At 41.3% G+C, this 21,214-nt stretch overlaps 1 protein-coding gene across 2 annotated transcripts in view; it reads right to left on the minus strand.

Moving 5' to 3' along the window:
* Positions 1-11,612: 11,612 nt before the first annotated feature.
* Positions 11,613-21,214, minus strand: part of jmjd1cb (jumonji domain containing 1Cb) — a 118,255-nt gene continuing 108,653 nt past the window's right edge. For both annotated transcript variants that reach the window (XM_062413688.1, XM_062413689.1), the window contains 12 exons: positions 20,821-20,945; positions 20,091-20,313; positions 19,682-19,902; positions 19,072-19,428; positions 18,819-18,987; positions 18,614-18,704; positions 17,618-17,748; positions 17,292-17,414; positions 16,846-16,985; positions 16,559-16,735; positions 14,092-14,223; positions 11,613-13,316 (listed from right to left, as the gene is read on the minus strand). In XM_062413688.1, coding sequence (XP_062269672.1) covers positions 13,224-13,316; positions 14,092-14,223; positions 16,559-16,735; positions 16,846-16,985; positions 17,292-17,414; positions 17,618-17,748; positions 18,614-18,704; positions 18,819-18,987; positions 19,072-19,428; positions 19,682-19,902; positions 20,091-20,313; positions 20,821-20,945 — 1,982 coding nt within the window. In that variant the 3' untranslated portion in view covers positions 11,613-13,223. The remainder of the gene's footprint in view (positions 13,317-14,091; positions 14,224-16,558; positions 16,736-16,845; positions 16,986-17,291; positions 17,415-17,617; positions 17,749-18,613; positions 18,705-18,818; positions 18,988-19,071; positions 19,429-19,681; positions 19,903-20,090; positions 20,314-20,820; positions 20,946-21,214) is intronic.

Below are 21,214 nucleotides of genomic sequence, written 5' to 3' on the forward strand. Positions count from 1 at the left end.
GCTCAGCAACCATCTAGACCACGATCCACCATCCAGACCAGACGCCACTTCAGTCCTCAGTCACCGTCCACCGCCGCCCACCAGGAGGACCCATCACAAGCCACCACTGCGGTCCTGGTCCACCGCCCGTGCCCAATGCCAACGCGACACAGGGTCCGCCACCAGCACCACGATCAGCCCACATGACTCAGAATCCGCCACACTGGATCCAACACCGCGACCCCCGGTGCGCGATCCACAAACCGTAATCCATGGTGCGGCCACAGAGGCCCTGGATCTGCGGGTGATAAAGCAAAGGGATTCCGGGGAAGGGGGATAGGGATGGAGAAGAGGAAGGAGAAGCTGGAAAGAGAAGCTCCGTGTGTCATGTGTTAGAGCGCACTAATTAGCTCTAACTATAAGCTTTATCAAAAAGAAAGGTTTTGAGCCTACTTTTAAACGAACAGATGGTGACTGCCTCCCGAACTGAAAGTGGTAGATTATTCCACAGCCGAGGGGCTTGATGGCTAAAAGCTCTGGCTCCTACTCTACTTTTGGAGAATTTAGGGACGACAAGTAGGCTTGAATCTCAGCAGTGAAATATTTTCCATCCTAACGACAGATCTTTAACTTATATAGCTCTTGATACATCTTAAGGTTTTCTATAAATAAATGTACAGTATCGTCTATCTAAAAGACTGTTTCCTACCCCCCCTCATCAAAACCAGGAAGAAACACAAGATACATTCCCGATTGAGACAGAGATTAGTTCTGCATGGTCCAGTGCATCAGTCATACCTGCCCCAGTGTTTGCTTGGCTTCATCTGAAAAGGTCAAATTCATGCAAGCATGCATTCGAGCAGATTCATTTAGATCATTTGATATCAAACAAAACACTCAATACCTGACATTTGTTCTTTTTATAAATTGCAACACTCATTGATCATGAGGGGATTCTACCCCGTTTCATTGTTTACATGTTACCAGTCCCTATTTTCTAAATGAATGTAACATTTGTCTGATATTGAATAAAGTCTTAAAAAGGAAAAGTGTGTCCATGTGTCCAAATTCACATCACCCTTTACTAGTAACTACGCTCAGTGGGTGACAAGGTTCCTGTTTGGAACCATCTTGCCTTTTAACATCTTCCTTGCTAGAATGTGAATCTCATAACTATAGGCGCTCAAATACCCTCAGTTACTCAGGTACATGCAATTTCATGCAGGTTTTGTGTAGAATTGCCAGTAGAATTAACCAACAGTCAGCGGGAATGTGAGAGCGAGGTCAGAAATCAGTCTTGAGTAGCTTTCTGTTGAGGTGTGAGAGACAAGCACCTGTGGTCCACTTTTACTGGGAGCAAACCTCAGCTTGCCAAATGGAGGTATGCTGCACACACACACACACACAATCACACACACGCGCACACACACAACAAGCCCTGAGAGAGTTCACGGTGGTGAAGACACAGCAGGAGGTTGCGAACTCCACACACAGGGATCTGATGGAGGAAGCAGGGAGGGAGGACTGTGCATCTGTCTGATGTTGAACTCTGAGCTGCAGCAGGGAGCTGTTTCAACTGGCCGACGTGTTTTGAAGCAGCGTGTAGGAGATTTGCTTCAATCATTAAAGGGGCAGTCCCCTGATTTTTTTAATCACTGAGAAGTGAACTCAGATGATGTCATGTTGAGGTCATCACGCTTATCTCAGACAACAAATTGATAATGAGATGTTTGGGTGTCTCAAACTGAGGGGTTTCTTCTTTCAGCTGAGGGTCTAATGAACGAAAGTATCGTGTTTCGTAATGGAAGGTTTAGGAACAGGACTGTTGGGGAACAGGGGGATTAGTGTGAGGAATAGTAGAAGTAAGATAAGGGTGAATTATTGTTGGCTGACAAACTCTTTTGTTGTCTCTAAAACTACATTGGAGCCTTTCGCAGGCCCTAAAACCGGACTCCTTTAAAAGACTGAATCCAATGATGTTTATTTCTGTTAGCAGCCCTTCAAATTTTCAATCAATCAATCAATCAAATTTTATTTGTATAGCCCATATTCACAAATTACAATTCATCTCATAGGGCTTTAACAGGGTGTGACATCCTCTGTCCTTAACCCTCAGCAAGAGTGAGGAAAAACTACAAAAAACCCTTTAACAGGGTAAAAATATGTAGAAACCTCAGAGAGAGCCACATGTGAGGGATCCCTCTCCCAGGACGGACAGAAGTGCAAAAGATGCCACGTGCAGGAGAACATCATCAATAATCAAAGTCTCTAGCAGCATTGATGAAGCACAGTCCATGCTCAGCAACCATCTAGACCACGATCCACCATCCAGACCAGACGCCACTTCAGTCCTCAGTCACCGTCCACCGCCGCCCACCAGGAGGACCCATCACAAGCCACCACTGCGGTCCTGGTCCACCGCCCGTGCCCAATGCCAACGCGACACAGGGTCCGCCACCAGCACCACGATCAGCCCACATGACTCAGAATCCGCCACACTGGATCCAACACCGCGACCCCCGGTGCGCGATCCACAAACCGTAATCCATGGTGCGGCCACAGAGGCCCTGGATCTGCGGGTGATAAAGCAAACGGATTCCGGGGAAGGGGGATAGGGATGGAGAAGAGGAAGGAGAAGCTGGAAAGAGAAGCTCCGTGTGTCATGTGTCATAAAATAGAACAAGTAACGTTCTGGCGCACTAATTAGCTCTAACTATAAGCTTTATCAAAAAGGAAGGTTTTGAGCCTACTTTTAAACGAACAGATGGTGACTGCCTCCCGAACTGAAAGTGGTAGATTATTCCACAGCCGAGGGGCTTGATGGCTAAAAGCTCTGGCTCCTACTCTACTTTTAGAGAATTTAGGGACGACAAGTAGGCTTGAATTCTGGGAGCGGAGTGCTCTAGTGGGTTTATAAGGTATTAACAGCTCTTTAAGGTATAAAGGCGCTATATTATTAAGGGCCTTGAAGGTGAGGAGGAGAATTTTAAATTCTATTCTAGATTTAACTGGAAGCCAGTGTAGCGATGCTAATATTGGAGAAATGTGCTCTCTTCTCTTTGTTCTCGTCAGGACACGTGCTGCAGCATTTTGGACAAGCTGTAGAGTCTTTAACGACTTCCTGCTGGAGCCTGATAATAATGAATTACAATAGTCCAGTCTCGATGTAACAAAGGCGTGGACAAGTTTTTCTGCATCTTTTTGTGAAAGGACATGTCTAATTTTTGAAATATTACGCAAGTGGAAAAAAGCGGAAATTTGTTTTAAGTGACTATTAAAGGATAAATCAGGATCGAAGATCACTCCCAAGTTCCTGACTGTTTCATTGGAAGCAAGGACAATGTCGTCTAGCGCAGCTATATCATTAGATAATGCATCTCTAAGGTGTTTGGGGCCAAGTATTATAACCTCTGTTTTGTCTGAGTTTAATAAGAGAAAATTGCGGGTCATCCAGGTTTTTATGTCGTTGAGACATGTTCGAAGTTTAGTTAAATGATTACTTTGTTCAGGTTTTATTGACAAATATAACTGGGTGTCATCCGCATAGCAGTGGAAATTTACCGAGTGTGTCCTGATAATGTTTCCTAGTGGAAGCATATATAATGAGAATAAAATTGGGCCGAGCACAGAGCCCTGTGGAACACCATGATTAACTTTGGTGCGCACAGATGACTCATCATTAATTTGCACAAATTGGGAGCGATCAGAAAAATACGATTTAAACCAGTTAAGGGCGGTTCCATTATTGTTAATTAACTGTTTTAGTCTTTGTAATAAAATTTGATGGTCAATTGTGTCGAATGCTGCACTGAGATCTAACAGAACGAGGACAGACACAAGTCCCTGATCTGAGGCTATTAAAAGGTCATTAGTGACTTTTGCCAAGGCTGTCTCTGTACTGTGATTGGCTCTAAACCCCGATTGAAAGTCTTCATATATATTATTTTCCTGGAGAAACTCACACAGCTGATTGGCTACCACTTTTTCTAAGATTTTAGAAATGAAGGAGAGGTTAGATATTGGTCTGTAATTGGCTAAAACCTCTGGGTCTAGGGTGGGTTTTTTGAGTAGGGGTTTGATGACAGCTATTTTAAAAGACTGTGGTACATAACCTGATGATAATGACAGATTGATAATGTTAAGTAACGAACTATCAATTAGGGGCAGAATGTCTTTAAGTAATTTGGTAGGAATGGGATCTAAGATACAGGTTGTTGGTTTAGAACCTGAGATTAATTTGGTAAACTGATCACGGGTGATCAGAGAGAAGCTGTCTAAGTAATGGGTAGGATTCTCAGCCGTTTCTGAGATCTCTGTTGCTGGGAGGGTATTAGTGCCAATTGAGGGCAGGAGATGGTTGATTTTATTTCTAATAGTTTGAATTTTATCATTAAAAAAGGTCATAAAGATATTGCTATTTAGGGATGGAGGAATACTGGGTTCGGTGGAGGTGTGACTCTCTGTCAGCCTGGCTACAGTGCAGAAGAGAAACCTGGGGTTATTTTTATTCTCTTCTATTAGTTTTGAATAGTAGGCGGCTCTTACTTTGTGGAGAGCCTTTTTATATTCTTTAACACTATTCTTCCAGTCTATGAGGTTTTCAACATTGTTGCTGGAGCGCCACTTCCTTTCTAGTTTTCTTGATAATTGTTTTAACTCATTTGTCTGGGAATTATACCACGGAGCTAATTTACTATGTTTGACATTTTTCTTTTTTAGAGGCGCTATTGAGTCTAATGTTAATCGTAATGAGTCTGCAGAGCTATCGACGAGGTGGTCGATCTCAATGGAGCTCAGGGTTTTAAAGAATTTGTTGTTTATATCTACTGCTAATACGGGTTTAAATGTAATTGGGATTATTTCCTTAAATTTAGCTACAGCACTATCAGGTAGACATCTAGAAAATGAATTTTTTATTAGTGGCATATATTCAGTTATTGAAAAATCAAAGGTTATTAAATTATGGTCTGATAGAACTGGATTGCGCGGAAGTACTGTTAAATTTTCAATTGCGACACCGTACGATAATACAAGGTCAAGTGTGTGGTTACCACAATGAGTAGGTTTGTGCACACACTGACTGAAACCAATAGAGTCTAGTATTGAAATAAATGCTACGCTAAGGCAATCTTTATTATTATCAACATGAATATTAAAGTCACCAACAATAATAATTTTATCGGTCTTTAGGACTAAGTTTGATAAAAACTCAGGGAATTCCTTTAAAAATTCAGTATAAGCCCTGGGAGCACGGTAAACTACGGCAAATATGATTGGCTGTTGGTGGTTCCTGGATTGGCGTGGAAGACTAAGAACCAGACATTCAAAGCCCTTAAATCTTACATTTAAGTAAAAGCACTTCTAGAATATGAAAGTAGTCATATTAGGTAGAAGTTCAAATGTATGTTTTTTCTACATCTAAATCTCTGTCTTTCTCCTCCAGTAAAACGGTCTCAACAGTTTGATGACTCACCGCCGGGGCTCCCACTCATTCTCCATCAGATGACGGGAGGTGAGGAGAGCGTGTCAACACCACAGAGCTGTCCTCATGACTTTTCATTTATTTGTCAACTCTGTAACAGGACAAACATAAACACCAATCAAAATCATAACTTTCTTTAGCTTCACGTTCTTACTGGACCCATGTTAATATGAGGATTCAACCTTTTATGTTTCACTGGGTCTTTAGGCAAAAGCACAGAAGTATAAAAAGTATTAAAATCACAAGGAAATTATGTTTTCACCCCTGTCCATCTGCTTGTTTGTAAATTAGTAAACAGGATTGTGCAAAATCTATTAAAGGGATTTCCACAAAACTTGGTTGAAGAAACAATAAAATGTTGGTCAGGATCCAGATCAGGGGCCAGTTCCAGGAAATGTTTTCACGAGGTTTCCAAGGACTTAATGCATGGATCTAGAGGTAAAAAAAAATCTGACATATTTAGGGGACTGATTTCTATAAAAGTTTTTTGCAATTTGGTGCAGGTTGACTGAGTTTAAGGAGAATGCTGTGCTGCCATTCTAGTTCCCTATGAAATGTAGTGGTAGTGAATGCAGCATATAATTGAACAAAACTACCTCAATTTTTGGCTGAGTTCCATTCCCTACTTGTGTATGTGTACTTTATTCATTCCACCGCTGTATGTTTATTTCCTTGTTTTGAAATTGGGGCCTCTAATGCTGGTGCAATGAATGGAGCTGTGCTACTACTTCTGTCTTGTGGTGTTTTATTTGTCTCTTGTTTATGAGAGGGATTTAAAAAAAAAAAGCAATAAATCGTTTAGTTTGTAGCAGCCTGATCTGTTGGAGGCACATCACTGCTCCTGTCCATTCAGAGGGATCCTACTGTTCTCTAAGCACTGGTTCACCACAGCCCCCTGTAGGAGAGTAATCCACGCTCTCTACACGTTACTGTGGTTATACTGTAGTTGTTATCCAGTTCACGGTTGTATATGTACAATAGAAGCAGCGGAAGTGGTGTGATCCTCTTTACAGGTACATGTGGAACCCAGTGTGGACTATTGTCCTGCATGTGTGGCTCCACTTTGAGCCTCAGACAGGGAGGAGCAGCAGGAAGCTGCCTCCTGTCCTCACACACGATTTATGACACGTCTTTTCACTTTGAAGAACAGTTTCTGTTTGTACACACTGACTGCTGCAACAAGTCCGTGTCTCTCTCTCTCACACACACATACACACACACACACACACACGTACACCCACACACGTACACGTACACAAACACACACACACACACACTCTCTCTCAAGAGAAAAGTCAGAAAAACAATGTATCGAAGATGAATCCAAATCATTATCACTTATCAGGCTAGTGTGGTAATTAAACTCTAAAATACTCTTGTGAAATATTTTAAATTGAGCTTTGAATCTGATGACACAGTTAAATACATGAAATTTAAACGTTACAACCAAAGTGCAATCTTGGAAAGCAGTAGGTTGTGTGTAGGTGGAATTACATTACTCCTGACCTACAGCTGAACCCTGAAGGCACTTCATCTATTGTACTCCCGGAAGACGGGCCACACACGCACAAACACACACACACACACACACACACACACACACACACACACACACACACATACACTCACACACTCACACACACACACACACCTGAGTTGTTGTGGTTAGAAAACAAGCAGTCAGCAAACAATGAATCCTGTTAAAAAGCCATTAATGCTGAGAGAGGTAGAGAGGTCAAGAATGACAGAGATAGGAGAAAGAAAGAAAGAATAAAGAAAGAAAGAAGGAAAGGACGAAGAAAGAAAGACAAAATAAAGAAAGAAGAGTAAATAAGTAAAATGTGAAAAATAAAAATAAACAAGGGCAAGAAAACAAAGGAAGAGGGAGCATCAGAGACAAACAGAAAAAAGTGAGGGAGGAGGAGGAGAGAGGGTGACCTCAGTCTGAACTCAGTGGTGAACTTCTGCCTCAGTGTACTCCAGTTAACCTGTCTCACACAGACACACACACACACACACACACACACACACACACACACACACAGATTGCCAGGAGGCACATTTTCAGCTTATATAATGGACAGCAGGATAATATGTGTGTTTCCAGTTCAGCTTTGGAGGCATGAATGGGAGCTGATCCCGGCATTACTCACGTCAGCACCGGCTTCTCTCTCTCTCTCTCTCTCTCTCTCTCTCTCTCTCTCCCTTTTCTCTTTTCTCTCCCACACACACAACCCCCCCCCCCCACACACACACACACACACATGCACAAGACGGCCAGAGGTGACCTCCAGTTTGTCAAAGGAAACAGGTCCCAGCAGAGAAAACATGAAATTGGACAAAAAACAGGCCGGGTCCCATCCCTGTCTGCTAAATACATTACAACTGCTGGTCATTTTAGCTAAATGCTGTAATTTCAACTCAAAGACAAACATGAAATTAAAATATATACAGTTTGAACCTGACAAGAGAACTGGAGGGAGATTAGTGATTTAGGATAACGTTTTGTGTAACAATTTCTCAGACAAAAGATCAGTTTGTGCTGTACGTCCCAGTCATCTTTACGCCACAGTTTTACATTCACACAAACACACAAACACACTGTGTGTATCTGTGGGCAGCCCTCTAAGAAGAGGTACAATATAGGGTTCAGCATCTTGCCCAAGGACACTTCGGCATGCAGACTAGAATTAGAGAAAAGTTTCACCACTTGATCCACATCTCAGGACCTTGAATGGAACTAAACCAAATACCCCATTTGTCTCCCAACAGTCACTATGAGCTCAACACACAAACAGCCAGAAGCTTCACTACATGGATCACAGTTGTCTTTAAACCATCACTTCCCAACAAAATCACTGCATATGTGTTACATTATACCTGTAAGGATTTCAATATTTTACCTATAGTCTCTGTTTGACAGAACTCTTTACAATAAAGAGAGAAGCAGTTTGAGCCAGATAAGACCTTCACACAAATGATTTATAAATAACCCTTGCTGCCTAGTGTTAATAATTAATCTTATAATTGTTCTGAATTCTAACTTTTGGTATTAAACCATTATACCCTTAGATTAATTCACATCACATAGATTTCAAGCAGCTGTCTGATAAGTTCTGGAGGTCGGACATAGTGACTTTGTTTACATTGTTTTGTTTTGTTGTTTTGATTTCGAGGATCCACCAACAGGACATTGTTTGGATATAGCAGGAACATCATATTCCTTTCTCCGATGGCCCACATGGCATCAGCTGTGTCAAGGCCTTTCATGAAGAGAATATTTTGCTTAGCAACTATCAGAGTAGAAGGAGTGTCATGGAAAACGGCTTTTTGTCTCCTGGATTCCATGACAAGAGGCGGTGGACTACAGCTGTGGACCAATAAGGGAGAACCAAAGTGATTTTCGGTGACTCTCCTCCAATATTTTAAATCAATCACATTAAATCTAATGTTAAAATTATATCAAACCCCTTCTGTTCGGGTTCATTATTAACTACCTATTGCTAACTGATTTAGCCTAGGCTGTGATAATTGCCCAGAGCTATGTTGTTCATCTTTCATTGCGTCTCAATAAATACTTGAATTGTACCAGTCCGGCTCATCTCTAATTTAGAATAAATCAACACGCAGACAACCGAGGTAAAGAAAGACTAGTATATTGCATTTACTCTAGCAGGCTTTTCTCATCTCTTATACTATGTGATGTCATGTTGTGTTATGTTAATGTTTGCATATTCTAACTGGCTGTAACTGCAGCCAAACAAGGCAAAGTGTCAGGATTTTTTTTGTTCCCACTTTCTTGACATTTTTTCCTCCACCTCTTGTGTGTTTTTCCCCGTTATGACCTTGGTCCTGTGTGTGTGTGTGTGTGTGTGTGTGTGTGTGTGTGTGTGTGTCTGTGTCTGTGTGTATGGTGTCTGGACTGTTTAATACTGTTTCCTGCCAACTCACCTGCACACCTGTGCTCCATCACCTCCTTTGAGTCCAGCTCATTCTTCAAGACTCCACCAGATCGTATGACTCTTGGCATTCAGGATAAATGGTGTAAGCTCAGAACGGGGGGGCTGTTTACTCACCTCGATGCCAGCAGTGGAGGCTGTCACGGAGCCAGATGTATGAGTTAAAGGGATGATAGCTGGTGTGGTGGGACACACGCCAACGCTGATGTGTTACATGTCACGGCCTGTGATTATGAACGCCAGCAGGTTGGCGAGACAACGAGAGGTCCTAATGGCCGGGTAGCAGGGTCTCCGCAATAAATGGAACATATCTGAAAATCACAGCACCAAAAAGGGTCTTAATCAGAGACTGTGAGATACTTAGTGACCTGGTGAGGGAGTAAGGACGGAAAGGATGGAGAACTTGATTCTCTGAATTAAACCTTCAAATTACTGTAAGTAGCTTTCAATGAAGAATGGAAAGGTAAGTTTAATATTATCCATTCATGTCTGTGGCAGCCAGAGACTTTCAAAACTACAGGTCACCGCTGTGGTGTGAGTGAGGTATCTCAGAATGGCTCCCTGCATTGCCCTGAGAAACTGGTATTTCATTACACCAGCCACAACTGCCTCACTCCCAGTATGCAGGGAGAACCATCACTGAGTTATTCCCATGAGTCCATCTCCTTCTTACTACATGCAAAGTAAACCAGTGAAGTCTATCTCACAACGGGAATATGCAGATAAACTCACTTCAAAAAGGTTGAGTGATATTGACTTTTGGGGCAGAACGTTCCTCGATGGAGACTTTACTGCAGACTGCATGGACCAGTGCTGGCGCAGTAACCTCCAATGTGTAGAAGATTGTAAAAGTGTGAGATGTGAGTGTGTGTTTTGAAAAGTAAGAAGAGGGCTCAGGATGCTGCTCTGGCCCAGGAGCACACAGACCAGAGCTCTTCTGTGGAGAAGGAGAAAAGGAAACCATGAGCCGGTCTGGGGAACTTCACATCATCCAGTTCATGACTGCGTTTACACAAATCTATTGAGTGGGAAAGGCTCACAGATTCACATCAGTGGAGGGGCATTACAGTTCAGACCTGGGTAAATAAGTGTGCACACTATTAAATTTAAGATGAACTTGTGATGCATTGCTTCTAACATCTGTACACTGATGCATTAATGTATGATTTCTAGTCCAGGGCCTTGTTTAGAAATGTGACAAATTATTTGTGACCACAATTTCTGGAAAAAAATTCTGATCTCTAACTGCAGAGCCACTGTACAGGGTTAGCATTTGTATACATGCTGCATCTCATTGCAGACGAGTGAATTCACAATGTGGAAACCTGCACCTCCTCCTCAGACCTCCTCCAGCTTTCTGAATAATGAGGTTTATTAACAGATCTCAAAGGTGCTGCATTGACAGGAGGTGAAGCTGGTTTTGATTTGTTAATGTGATCTGTTTTTACTTTAATTTTTAGTCTACCACAAGTGAAGAGAGTAGTCACCATCACTGGAAACACAACTAACATGGAATTACAGCATCATCTAGTGGAAATAATGAGGCAATGCAAATTCCAATACACGTTCCCATTATTGCTTTGAAACAACTGTTGTGTCCACAAGTCCATGCTTGTTGTCATCCAAACAATTAAGTAACACTCGCCTCTGTCTACAAAGACATATTACAAAGTTTAATATCAAGTTAATGAGCCTGAGGTCATCGTGTCAACTGGGTTTCTTCAAAGTTAGTGTTTCCTTGCTGAGCTTCGGTCTAACACAAATGGTGACTTGTACTTGAATACCTCCGTGTGCTGGAGCCTCAAATTAATTTCACATCTACTCTAAATTTAATTCGGTGAGGATGTTTACACACACAGTGTAACCGCTTATTTATTTGCCTTGCTTGAAACAAATGTAGTTATGTTAAGGAGGGGATGTACTGATTGGATAATTTATCTGTCACTTGATTATCAGGCAATCCTTTCTTTTACCTATTCATTATTGATGCTACACTGATTCTAATTCTGTTCAGTTATTTAATTCTTATGACGCAGCACAGGCAAATAAAAGTGACTGAAAAGGAGCGACTTTCAGAGAAGTGAATTGTGACTTTGTTGTCAGAGTGGTTCTGGATTTTTCAATCGATTCATATCATTTTTAAGTCTACTACTGTCGTCTAATACAATTAATGAAACAAAGAATTAGCAAACTCACAGTGAGAGACATTTATTAACTCTTCAATTCATTCCTTAAATGTCTTCACATTCAGTCAGAATGTGTACGGAGCCTCAGCATCAAAACCATGACACCAAACGTTTGATAAATCCATTTTAATGGAAAATGTAAAACCCTTTTGAACTTCAATGTACAAAGCATTTAACACTTGCACTTTAAAATTTGAAATTGAAGCAAGCCATATTTTAAAAAAATACTTCAGTGAAAGTATATATTTACACATTACAGTTAAGTTTTTCATTATTTTACTTTTACTTCAAAGGTTCACTATAGTAAATCTTAACAAAACAAAAAACAAGACAATTATTTTCTTAAATAAATTACATCTTTTTTGTAAATGTCTCCATTTTACAGAGAATACTTTTTCATAAAATGCTGAGTGTATAAGTCATTTTGTTTTTTCTTTACATAATACAACTTTACACAGACTTTACAATAGTTTGGCAGTTCATTTTCAAAAATGTATTTATGGCATGAGGACTGTAGAGCATCAACATTTCCCAAAGTTACAGGCAATAGCTGGTGTGTGAGTGTGTGTGTGGGTGTCTCTGTGTATGTTTGTGTGCGTGGTGTGTGAATGTATGTGTGTCCTCCATCACAGTAGAGCCGTTTTACAACTGAAAACCACATATCAAAAGAAAAAGAGAAACTGTACAGATCACATTTATATGAATGCTTTATATCTCAATAACACTGCATCATCACAGAGCTATAAAATAAATACATCTTCACAGAGGAAATAAAACAATGTTGGTATGAAACAGAAAATGAAGAACAAAACAGCAACAGACAGACAGAACTAGACAAAGGACAAGACCAGACACGTTACAGATGAGACAGGTAAAGAGGGAGCAGCAGACACTGCTGACTAAATATCTGAGATTTATGTTTTGCATTATTCCCCCTAGAATCCTTTTTTTATTTTTATTTTTTATTTTTTTAACATCAGAGATGATAGTTTGATCCTGATGCTGCTGGTGATGCTGTCGTGATCAGCGAAATCTTCTGTCCAAGACGTTGTGTGGCCAGCTACAGACAGGGATTAAACCTCCTGGCCGTTTAATTCCACAGCAGATTACAGAGAGCAGCTTGGGCTCAGTGCGTCTTCTCAGTCTCCATCATCACTGCTGCTTACAGGACAGTCCCAGTCTCCATGGCGACTGGATCTTAGCATGATGCACCGTCAAACTGTCACACTAATCAGTTGGGTTGTGTTACAGTGGAGGTTTGAAGTGGCTTTAACAACCCTCCCACTCGTCCACACAGGTCCTCGGTCCTGCCTGTGTTCAGTGTGCTCCCACTGAGGTGTGTGGAGGTTAGATCCCTGTCGGTCCAGAGGCCTCTGCTCTTCTGTTGTTCTCCTCTTGGCACTCAAGGTTTGGGCTGATGAAGATTGAGATGGGCGTGCTTCTTATTGTCCACTTGGATGAGTAAGACAGGTGGAGCTCACATGACCAGCTCCGACCCAACCACCTCTTGTGGTCATGTGACACAGACCTCCATGTGAAGTGGAGGGCGTGGTGAGGGGGGAGGTGCTGATGGGAGTGGTGTCTCTCTCTGGAAGGTGTGGATGAGGCCAATGGGTGTCATGAGTTATCCTCCTCATTGTCTTCCTCAGAGCTGCTCCTCTTCAGCGAGTTCACCGCCTCCTTCACACAGTGGAACAGGATGTTCTTCACCTGAGGATGAAGAGGGACAAGGGTTTAACAGCTGAGCTGATTCCATAACAGTTTCATAACTAACTAGACTTTTGTTTTTTGTGTAATTTTCTGGAGCAGGCTCGGATTTCAGTTGTTTACTACATAACTACTGAATAACTGAACATGACCTTAAGGATAAATACCCTATTTCTAGGGACTTTTCAACACTGCACAAAAGTAAAAAAATGATGGTTTATATGTGCACATCTAGACAGACAGACAGAGCAGATCATTTAGTGTTGATACACAAATAATGTGTGGTACTAATGATCCTGCAGCAATGACCAGATGCTTGATGTGTTGTTAAGTAGAACCAAATAGAGCTGAACACTTCTCCTACCCAGAGCAGCCTGTGTGTGTGTGTGTGTGTGTGTGTGTACACTGCTAGAGCACAGACAGACAGAAGATGGAGGGTGACGCATCTCATTTACAGCCTGAGTGTGTGTGGTGTGTTTACTGAGCAGCCACACTCGACATCTCAAATACATCACTGAAGATGACTCACTGTGCCATTTTGTCTCTCCTTGTTTTATCCACAAACACACACCCACACACAAATATTGATTCACCAGGTTATCATAAAAATCAACTCTAATTAGAGTGATGGAAAAGACATGGGATAAGTTTCTGAGTATTAACTGCTGCACTGCCAAACTAAGATTATTAATGATAATGTGACTATTATGAGCAGCTGGTCAAATATGGCATAAAGGATATTTAATAATATACTGTTGCCTGAACTGCTGTGTATCACCTGTAGTTTATCCTCATAGTTGACCTCCTCTTTACTGGGCCGCAGCTCCTGGGTCAGATGGTAGGAGTTGGCCACGTGCTCAGGAGACACAAAGTCATTAATGACCTGCACACAGCTGTGAAGGTTCTGGACCTAAGAGAGGAGAGAGGAGAGACATGTAAGGTAAGGTATGTAAACTATTACAAATTATTAATTTTAATATATACAAAATATAATAGAAATCTGAAATGTTGTCAGTTTGAAATTTGTTTTAATATAAATTCAGTTAATTTATGAGATCTGCCCCAAAACTAAGAGCTCTGTATTTTACAAAATGATATGTTTCATATTGTTACGATCCCGTTAAAAAGACCACAACCAACCAAAAACCCACAGGTTCCTTTGGAAGACATACATCTTTAAAGAAACCTCAAGAATGAGTCAACATTATTTCACTATAAGGGTAACAATGACAAAGTTGTTTAAGCTAATATAACAGCTAGCCACTACAGCTGATGACAGTGTCTGTCATCATTAAAGCCCAGATGGCTCGATAGTGACTTGAGAAGGGCAGGGCTAGTAGATATTGCATGAGGGGATTTGGTTCATTAGTTCTATTTTGGTAACTTGAACATGACCTGGGTGAGGATTGTTTGGAAGAGTTACATGTTAGTGTTAGGCTCATGTAGTCAGGGAGCAGTCTCCTTTTGAGGGAAGACCAGCTCAGAGCCCCTGTGTGAGGGGGTTTGTTTATTATCCGTCTGTTTCTGTGTTTGTTATTTAAGATACTTTCTCTAGACACAGCTCAGTCTCCATGTAATGTAAACAGCAGCCAGATTCTTTTTTCCCTTCAGCCTACTATTTCTACTTCAGGCTACTATTATATGATTAAGATATGACTGGAAAAAGCTGCAAAGAACCTGGTGATATGTCCTGCATCAGCTGGGAAATTAGGGGGATAAACAACATGATCAAGTGCAGCAAAATATTTACCCATTTAAAGTCTTTTAATTTCCGTCATTATATCTTCAGGAAACTCATCTCAAGGTTATTAAAGACTCAAACCTAGCTGGATCGGTCAGGTTTTTCATTCTAATTATGAAGCAGGAGATACTCTACTGATATTAATTCTGAGAGGGGTCCCATTTGTGACCAGTAATGTTCTCTCAGACAACAATGTCGGTTACGTGATTGTGAAAAACTTTGCAGTGTTCATGTTATTCTCGTCAATTTATATGGAAATCCAAACTTATTGCGTCTCTTCCTGATCTCAATTCTCATTATTTAATAGATAAAATATTTTAATAGAGAAGACTTAAATTGTGACAGCGTGAAAAGACGTTGTGAAAAGACAGCGTCTGCAATTCTATAAAGGATCTATATAAGGTGTGTCTCTAAATTGAGCTGGAACTGGAATATAAACCCTTTTTTTCAAGATTTACTTGTCTGTCAACATTGGGTTTTTAAAACAAGGCAAGGTATATATGTTGGACACGAGTCTAATTTGCCTTTGGTAATGTGGAATGAAGTAAAACGGCCACTACACTCATTAATCAACTCCTCATGATTCTATGTGAGACATAATCTGATACAATTTTAATTATCTCACTGACTTCCTTATTCCAATGAACTGGCCAAAATGTATCCATCTGTCCTAACAAACTGTCATAGATACCACTATACCCCAGTCTCTCTGGGACACATGTTCTGGCCCAGTTCAACCCTGTCTGGCTTCTCTGGCAATTTTCAAATGTCTTACATCACTATGTATAAAAAAGCCTAATCTCCTAGTGTTCAGCAGGATGAGGGTCTTTTAAAAAACGCTATAGCGATCGGTTTAGTGTTGTTAACAGAATACATATACCGATATTTTAAGTAGTCTGTGTTTTGCACAATGGAATAGCCTAATAAAATGAAGTTACAAAAAACACCTCAACAATATGAAATGTTACATTGTATTTAGTAACTTCAAGTCTTAATTATTCCCTAAAACAGGTGGATGCTGTTGTTTTTAACAACTTAATCTAAGCGTGGATTAGACCATATTTGGTGCTATGAGTTAGAGGCAACAGGATGTGTGTGTGGGACAGAGTCAAAATATACTTTGTGAGTTCATGGCGATGAACGTGTCACCCAGTGTAACAGTGTGACTCAGAGACGTGTTGGAGCTCTTTGGCTCAGGCTTTGATTCACACTATACATGTAAACGGGAGATGGCCCATGTTGGATGGCCTCTGTACATTGACTTTGTTGACAGTAGAGGGGCTATATAATATGAGCAGATTGATTTCAGTTACATATGTGTCAAGACAGGAGTGTAGAGTGCACTTTTTGTAGGGTCAAATGGAGAGCAGTCTCTAGCAGTCAAACATAAACAGCATACCAAACAACAATTCAGACAGACAGTGTATGTCACATTTTAGTAAGATGAAGTACTTTTTCTGTATCTTGACAGTGATCTGTGAGTATGTGTCAATATACTGCATACCTGGTGCATAGCCCCTGCTGGTATAAGGACAGAGTCGCCCAGGAATTGAACTACAGTCCAGCCCTGAACTCCATGCTCATCCTGCAGCCGCTGGCGCTGTTTCCTGCTCAGATACCAGCCGTGCTCTCTGATTGGGTCCTGGTCCGGGGAAACGTCCAATCCCTGCTCCTTACAGAGCTGAGGTGGCGGTTTGGGAGGGAAGGTATAGGTCAGAACTTGCACTGAATTTCACAACATTTTCAATTAAAGCTGGAGCACTTGTTAAATATGCTTGTCAGTTTACTGACCTTGTACAGGAACTCCCGGACTTTGTCAGTGTCCCTGTTGAGGTAGATGTGCCACAGCGCCCCCGGTGTCTCACTGGAGTCTTTGAGCCTTCTCCGAACTGCCTCATCTAGATCCTCCTCCTCCAAACGCTTCAGCACTCCTACACACATACACACAGACACACAAGTTCAGTTTCTAATAATACTGAGAAAGAAAGCAAACTTTAACCTTATATCTATGTTTAGTATTTTTGCAGAATATTGATAGAAAAGGTTTGGACAGTGAAAACTGCTGTTATCCTGAGTTAGGCAGTCTAGCCACTACTTCATTGTATTTTTGTGTTTCAATTTTGGGCTAAGTTCTCATTTATCTTCTGTTCACCACTGTGGTCACCATTGTGTCTCATGAGATATCACTTTTGTGTCAATCCATCCAGTCTTAAATGTTTTTCTGACTTCAGTCTTACCGGTTTTGGACAGGACTCCGTTGCCTTTAGCTACTCCTACATAGACCAGAACGGACACAACATCTGACACCTCCACGTGGAGGTTGGCAGTCCCAAAGTCCTGGTCCTGGGAAGCAGCTACACCTACAGGAGGAAAGATAATTCATTCATAAGAAAAGTGGCAGATAGGGATATTAAATGGAACCTTATCAGATTATTTAAGCTATTTTATATCTCCTCACTCAGTTTCTGATTAGCAGAGCATTCATGACACAAATAATATAGGTGAATTGATGAAAAATGACCAGTAAAGAGATTTGTTAGATCTGCTGCAGTTTCCCTCTTACCATAAGCACAGCAGAGCCTCGGCCCCAGATCTGGCCGTACGAAGAAAGATGGGAGGTGGGAGGCCAGGTTGAGGTTGCCCTCTGGATCAGAGTATTCTGGCAGGGGCAGGTTCTTCATCAAGTCATCATATCTGAAAAAAACATTTCATTTAGACCACTCAAAGCACTTTAGTTTGGTTTCAGCATCTCGACCAAGGACGCTATGGCATGCAGATGGGAAAGACTGGGGTTGAACCCCGACCTTCTGGTTAGAGGGCAACTGATCTACCCCTCAGCCACAGCCACCCACACAAGTGAGAATCTTCCCTATGACTGTATGTCGCTACTTCATCATCAATTAAAATATATAACAGTGGTCTGTTTGTGTGTAAGTGTGTGTGTGTGTGTGTGTGTGTGTGTGTGTGTGTGTGTGTGTGTGTATGTATTTGTGTCTTTCTGCTCGACTGTCACTTTTCACACTCAAACTGACAATCACATTTATGTAGTTATTAATCAATGGTGTCGGATCATGAATGCACTTTAACACTGATCTCCTGGCTGTGTGTGTCTCCTGTAGTGTGTGGCTAGTGAGCTGCCTGCGCACAATATGTTGGACTTTTTTTTCAATTTCGTTGAATGCGTGTCCCACAAGTTCTTAAGTGAATCAAACAAACACAAAGTAAACTTCAAGTACTGAACAGGTCCTAATAACTTGTGATTAGTGTTGGTATTTAAGTTAAAGTAAAAATTGAGCCTAGGCCAGCAGGAGAGTCGGGAGGGAGGACACTCCGACAGGCTACTCTATCACAGTAAAAGTCGACCAGACCTTAAATGTGCCCTGATCCTGAAGCTGCAGTGGCAATAATTATGCAGCAAAAAGGCACAGCTACAAAATGAACATAGCGGAAATATGTAATAGATTATGTTCTGTCACTGCATCTATGCAGAATTGCCCATGTCTGCATCGTGAAGCATATGCTTCCCACTCTATGTACATAAAAGAGTATGTAGGTTTACCTTGAGGGCATGAGGGCCATGAACTCCTCTCCAGACGGCCAGTCCTTCAGTCTATAGACCATTGGTTCTCCATCCTTGGACTTGGGCCGCTCTGAAAAGGTATGAAGACTTATGTCAGCCTCAATCAATAATTTCTCATTTATCTCAGTGGTTGCTTTTAAGCAGCTATTTAATAACTCAAACCAGAAGAGTAAGGTGAACTCACTGGTGATGTCCTCAAATCCATCCCAGAACTCTTTGATCCCAGAGTTAGACACCACCTGGTCTTTACAGTTGAGGAGGTCTCCCTGATGGTCTGCAAACTCTTGGTTGAAGGAGTCAGCTTTCCACAGAGCAGCATTCAGGCGCTTATGGATCCCTGACACCAGCACAGGCTGATCAAACAAATCATATGACTGTTATTATCTGTATGGATCTACTTATATCAATTAGTGCTATACTGCAAGCCTGGTGTGTACCTGTCCCTGTTTCCAGCATTCTCTAAACAGCTTCCAGTTGTTCTGGTTGCGGTGATCTTTGAGCCAAAGTAACCGTCTGTTGTTAAACCAGGAGTGGGGAATGTCTGGATACTGACTAGTTGAATCCTCTGGCACAGTTGCAGTAACAGGCAATGACTTCTTCCTCTCTTGTTTGACATCTTCAGTAACAGCAGGGATGTTGGTGTTGTTGGTGCCGCCGCAACCTGCAGTGACAGGCTCTTGCTTGATTGACAGCTTGGTGGTGATGTTCTGGCGACTGGCAGGGATTTTGTTCTCCACAACTGAAGCAATGATATCATCAAGGATATTGGGCATGGACCGTCCACCCTTTCCAGTCTAAAGAAGAGGAAATAATTTTTTTTTTTAAGTGATTTCTCAGTTTGAAAAACAGAAACTCAATTTTATAATTTCATGTTAGAGGACTGGGTGATACAACTGTGATTTTTCTTCTGACATTGTAGGAATTGTAGAAAAGTATACATTAAACAGGGACAAGCTTTATTTTAGCAGTGAAGCAGATGAAACAAGGACTTACACTTTTATGATGTATTAAAGGATTTAACACATTGGTTTAGGTGTGTGTGTGTACCTGTGAAGCACTAGAGTAGACTGGTGCAAAGGCGATTCCTGCGTCAGTAGAGCCCAGCTTCAGTTTCCCCGCTGTGGTGGTGAGCAGATCTCTAAGCGTGGAGCCCTGCTCTGTATTGTTTGTTACCAGGGAGCTGGTTTTACACTGCTGCAGGACCTCCAGGCTTTCTACTGCCTTATCCTCCTTCACGGATTTTCCCAACAACACAGACTCTTTGTTTTCTGTTAGAGAGAGAGAGACAGAAGCACACGGGGGGTAAATTGTGGATACGTCACTGATAACATTTTCTGGAGGTGAAATATACTAAAGGGCTTAATGAGGGAATTAGGTCAATTGGAGGAAATCATTACAGAACCACTGAATGAAAAATTAAAACCATACTGAATCTGAATCTTAACCCTCCCCTTACCTTTCTTTTCCTCCCTGGACTTCTGTTCTGCCAGGTCAGCCAGGAAGTGCAGAGGTGACTGGGACTCTGGTGGGGTGACAGGAGCACTTCCTGTATCGCTGCCTGGACTACCTGCTCCATTAGTCTCTGCCTTGGTTCCTACTGGATCAGAGATCTGCAGAGAGCACGGCTCAGACTTCACCAGGGACAGCTTATTACTGTGGTTCAGGACGTTCTGCAGAACCTGGCAGAGAGAAAGGAGAATCATGAGATAATCATATTGACTAGTTAATATTATTACACAAATTTAAAGTGGTTTCTCTGTAATAGAAAATCTGAGAGAGAAGGATGGAAAGCCACTTTAAACAATAATCAAATGAATAAATGTTTAAGTGGATAAAGATTTAAGTGCTATTCCTTCAGATCATAATGACTATATCTATCTGTCCCATCAACATGTATAACAATGCCTCTATCAATCCAACTTGCAGCAAGTGTTTAGCCTAAAATTACGACTGTCATGAATTTACTGAATCAGGATCCCACTGTCATTTCAATAACTAATCTCATCAGAATAACGTCTGATGTGGCCTTAACATTTCCGGTGTCTCAAAGCACTACTTCTAATGTACTTCAAAACTACCGTTATCAGGTAGTTCCAAACTATCATAAACTTAAAACATAATAAATAAGATTTACTTTATTGTGACAAAGTGTGTCCTAATCTGGTAAGTGAATTGGTCAGTGGTACCTGTGAAACTCCATTGGTGACTGGTAGTTTGATGAGGAGGTTCTGTTTGTTGGTGCAGGCACAGTGGGATTTGATGTCGTGTTTATCTCTCATCGAGTGCATGGAAGTCACCAACTCTGTCAGCACTGAAACATCAAAACATCACACCGTTAAAAGATAGAGCGAATACAAACATTAACCTTCTTTCAAGGGAACGTGAACCAGTAAGCACAGCAGGGAGAAATATTTTGCTTCTGCAGTAACATAATGCCCACCACTAGGTTGTGCTAAATACTTAAAACAGAGCAACAGAATTTGTTTTGTAATTGAATATTTAATTTAATAAATATCACTATTTATCTTTAATCTACATCCGCATCATACTAATCTACTGAAGTGCTGAATAAATGGTAAG

The sequence above is a fragment of the Platichthys flesus genome, chromosome 20, assembly GCF_949316205.1.
Source record: "Platichthys flesus chromosome 20, fPlaFle2.1, whole genome shotgun sequence".
Lineage (NCBI taxonomy): Eukaryota > Metazoa > Chordata > Actinopteri > Pleuronectiformes > Pleuronectidae > Platichthys > Platichthys flesus.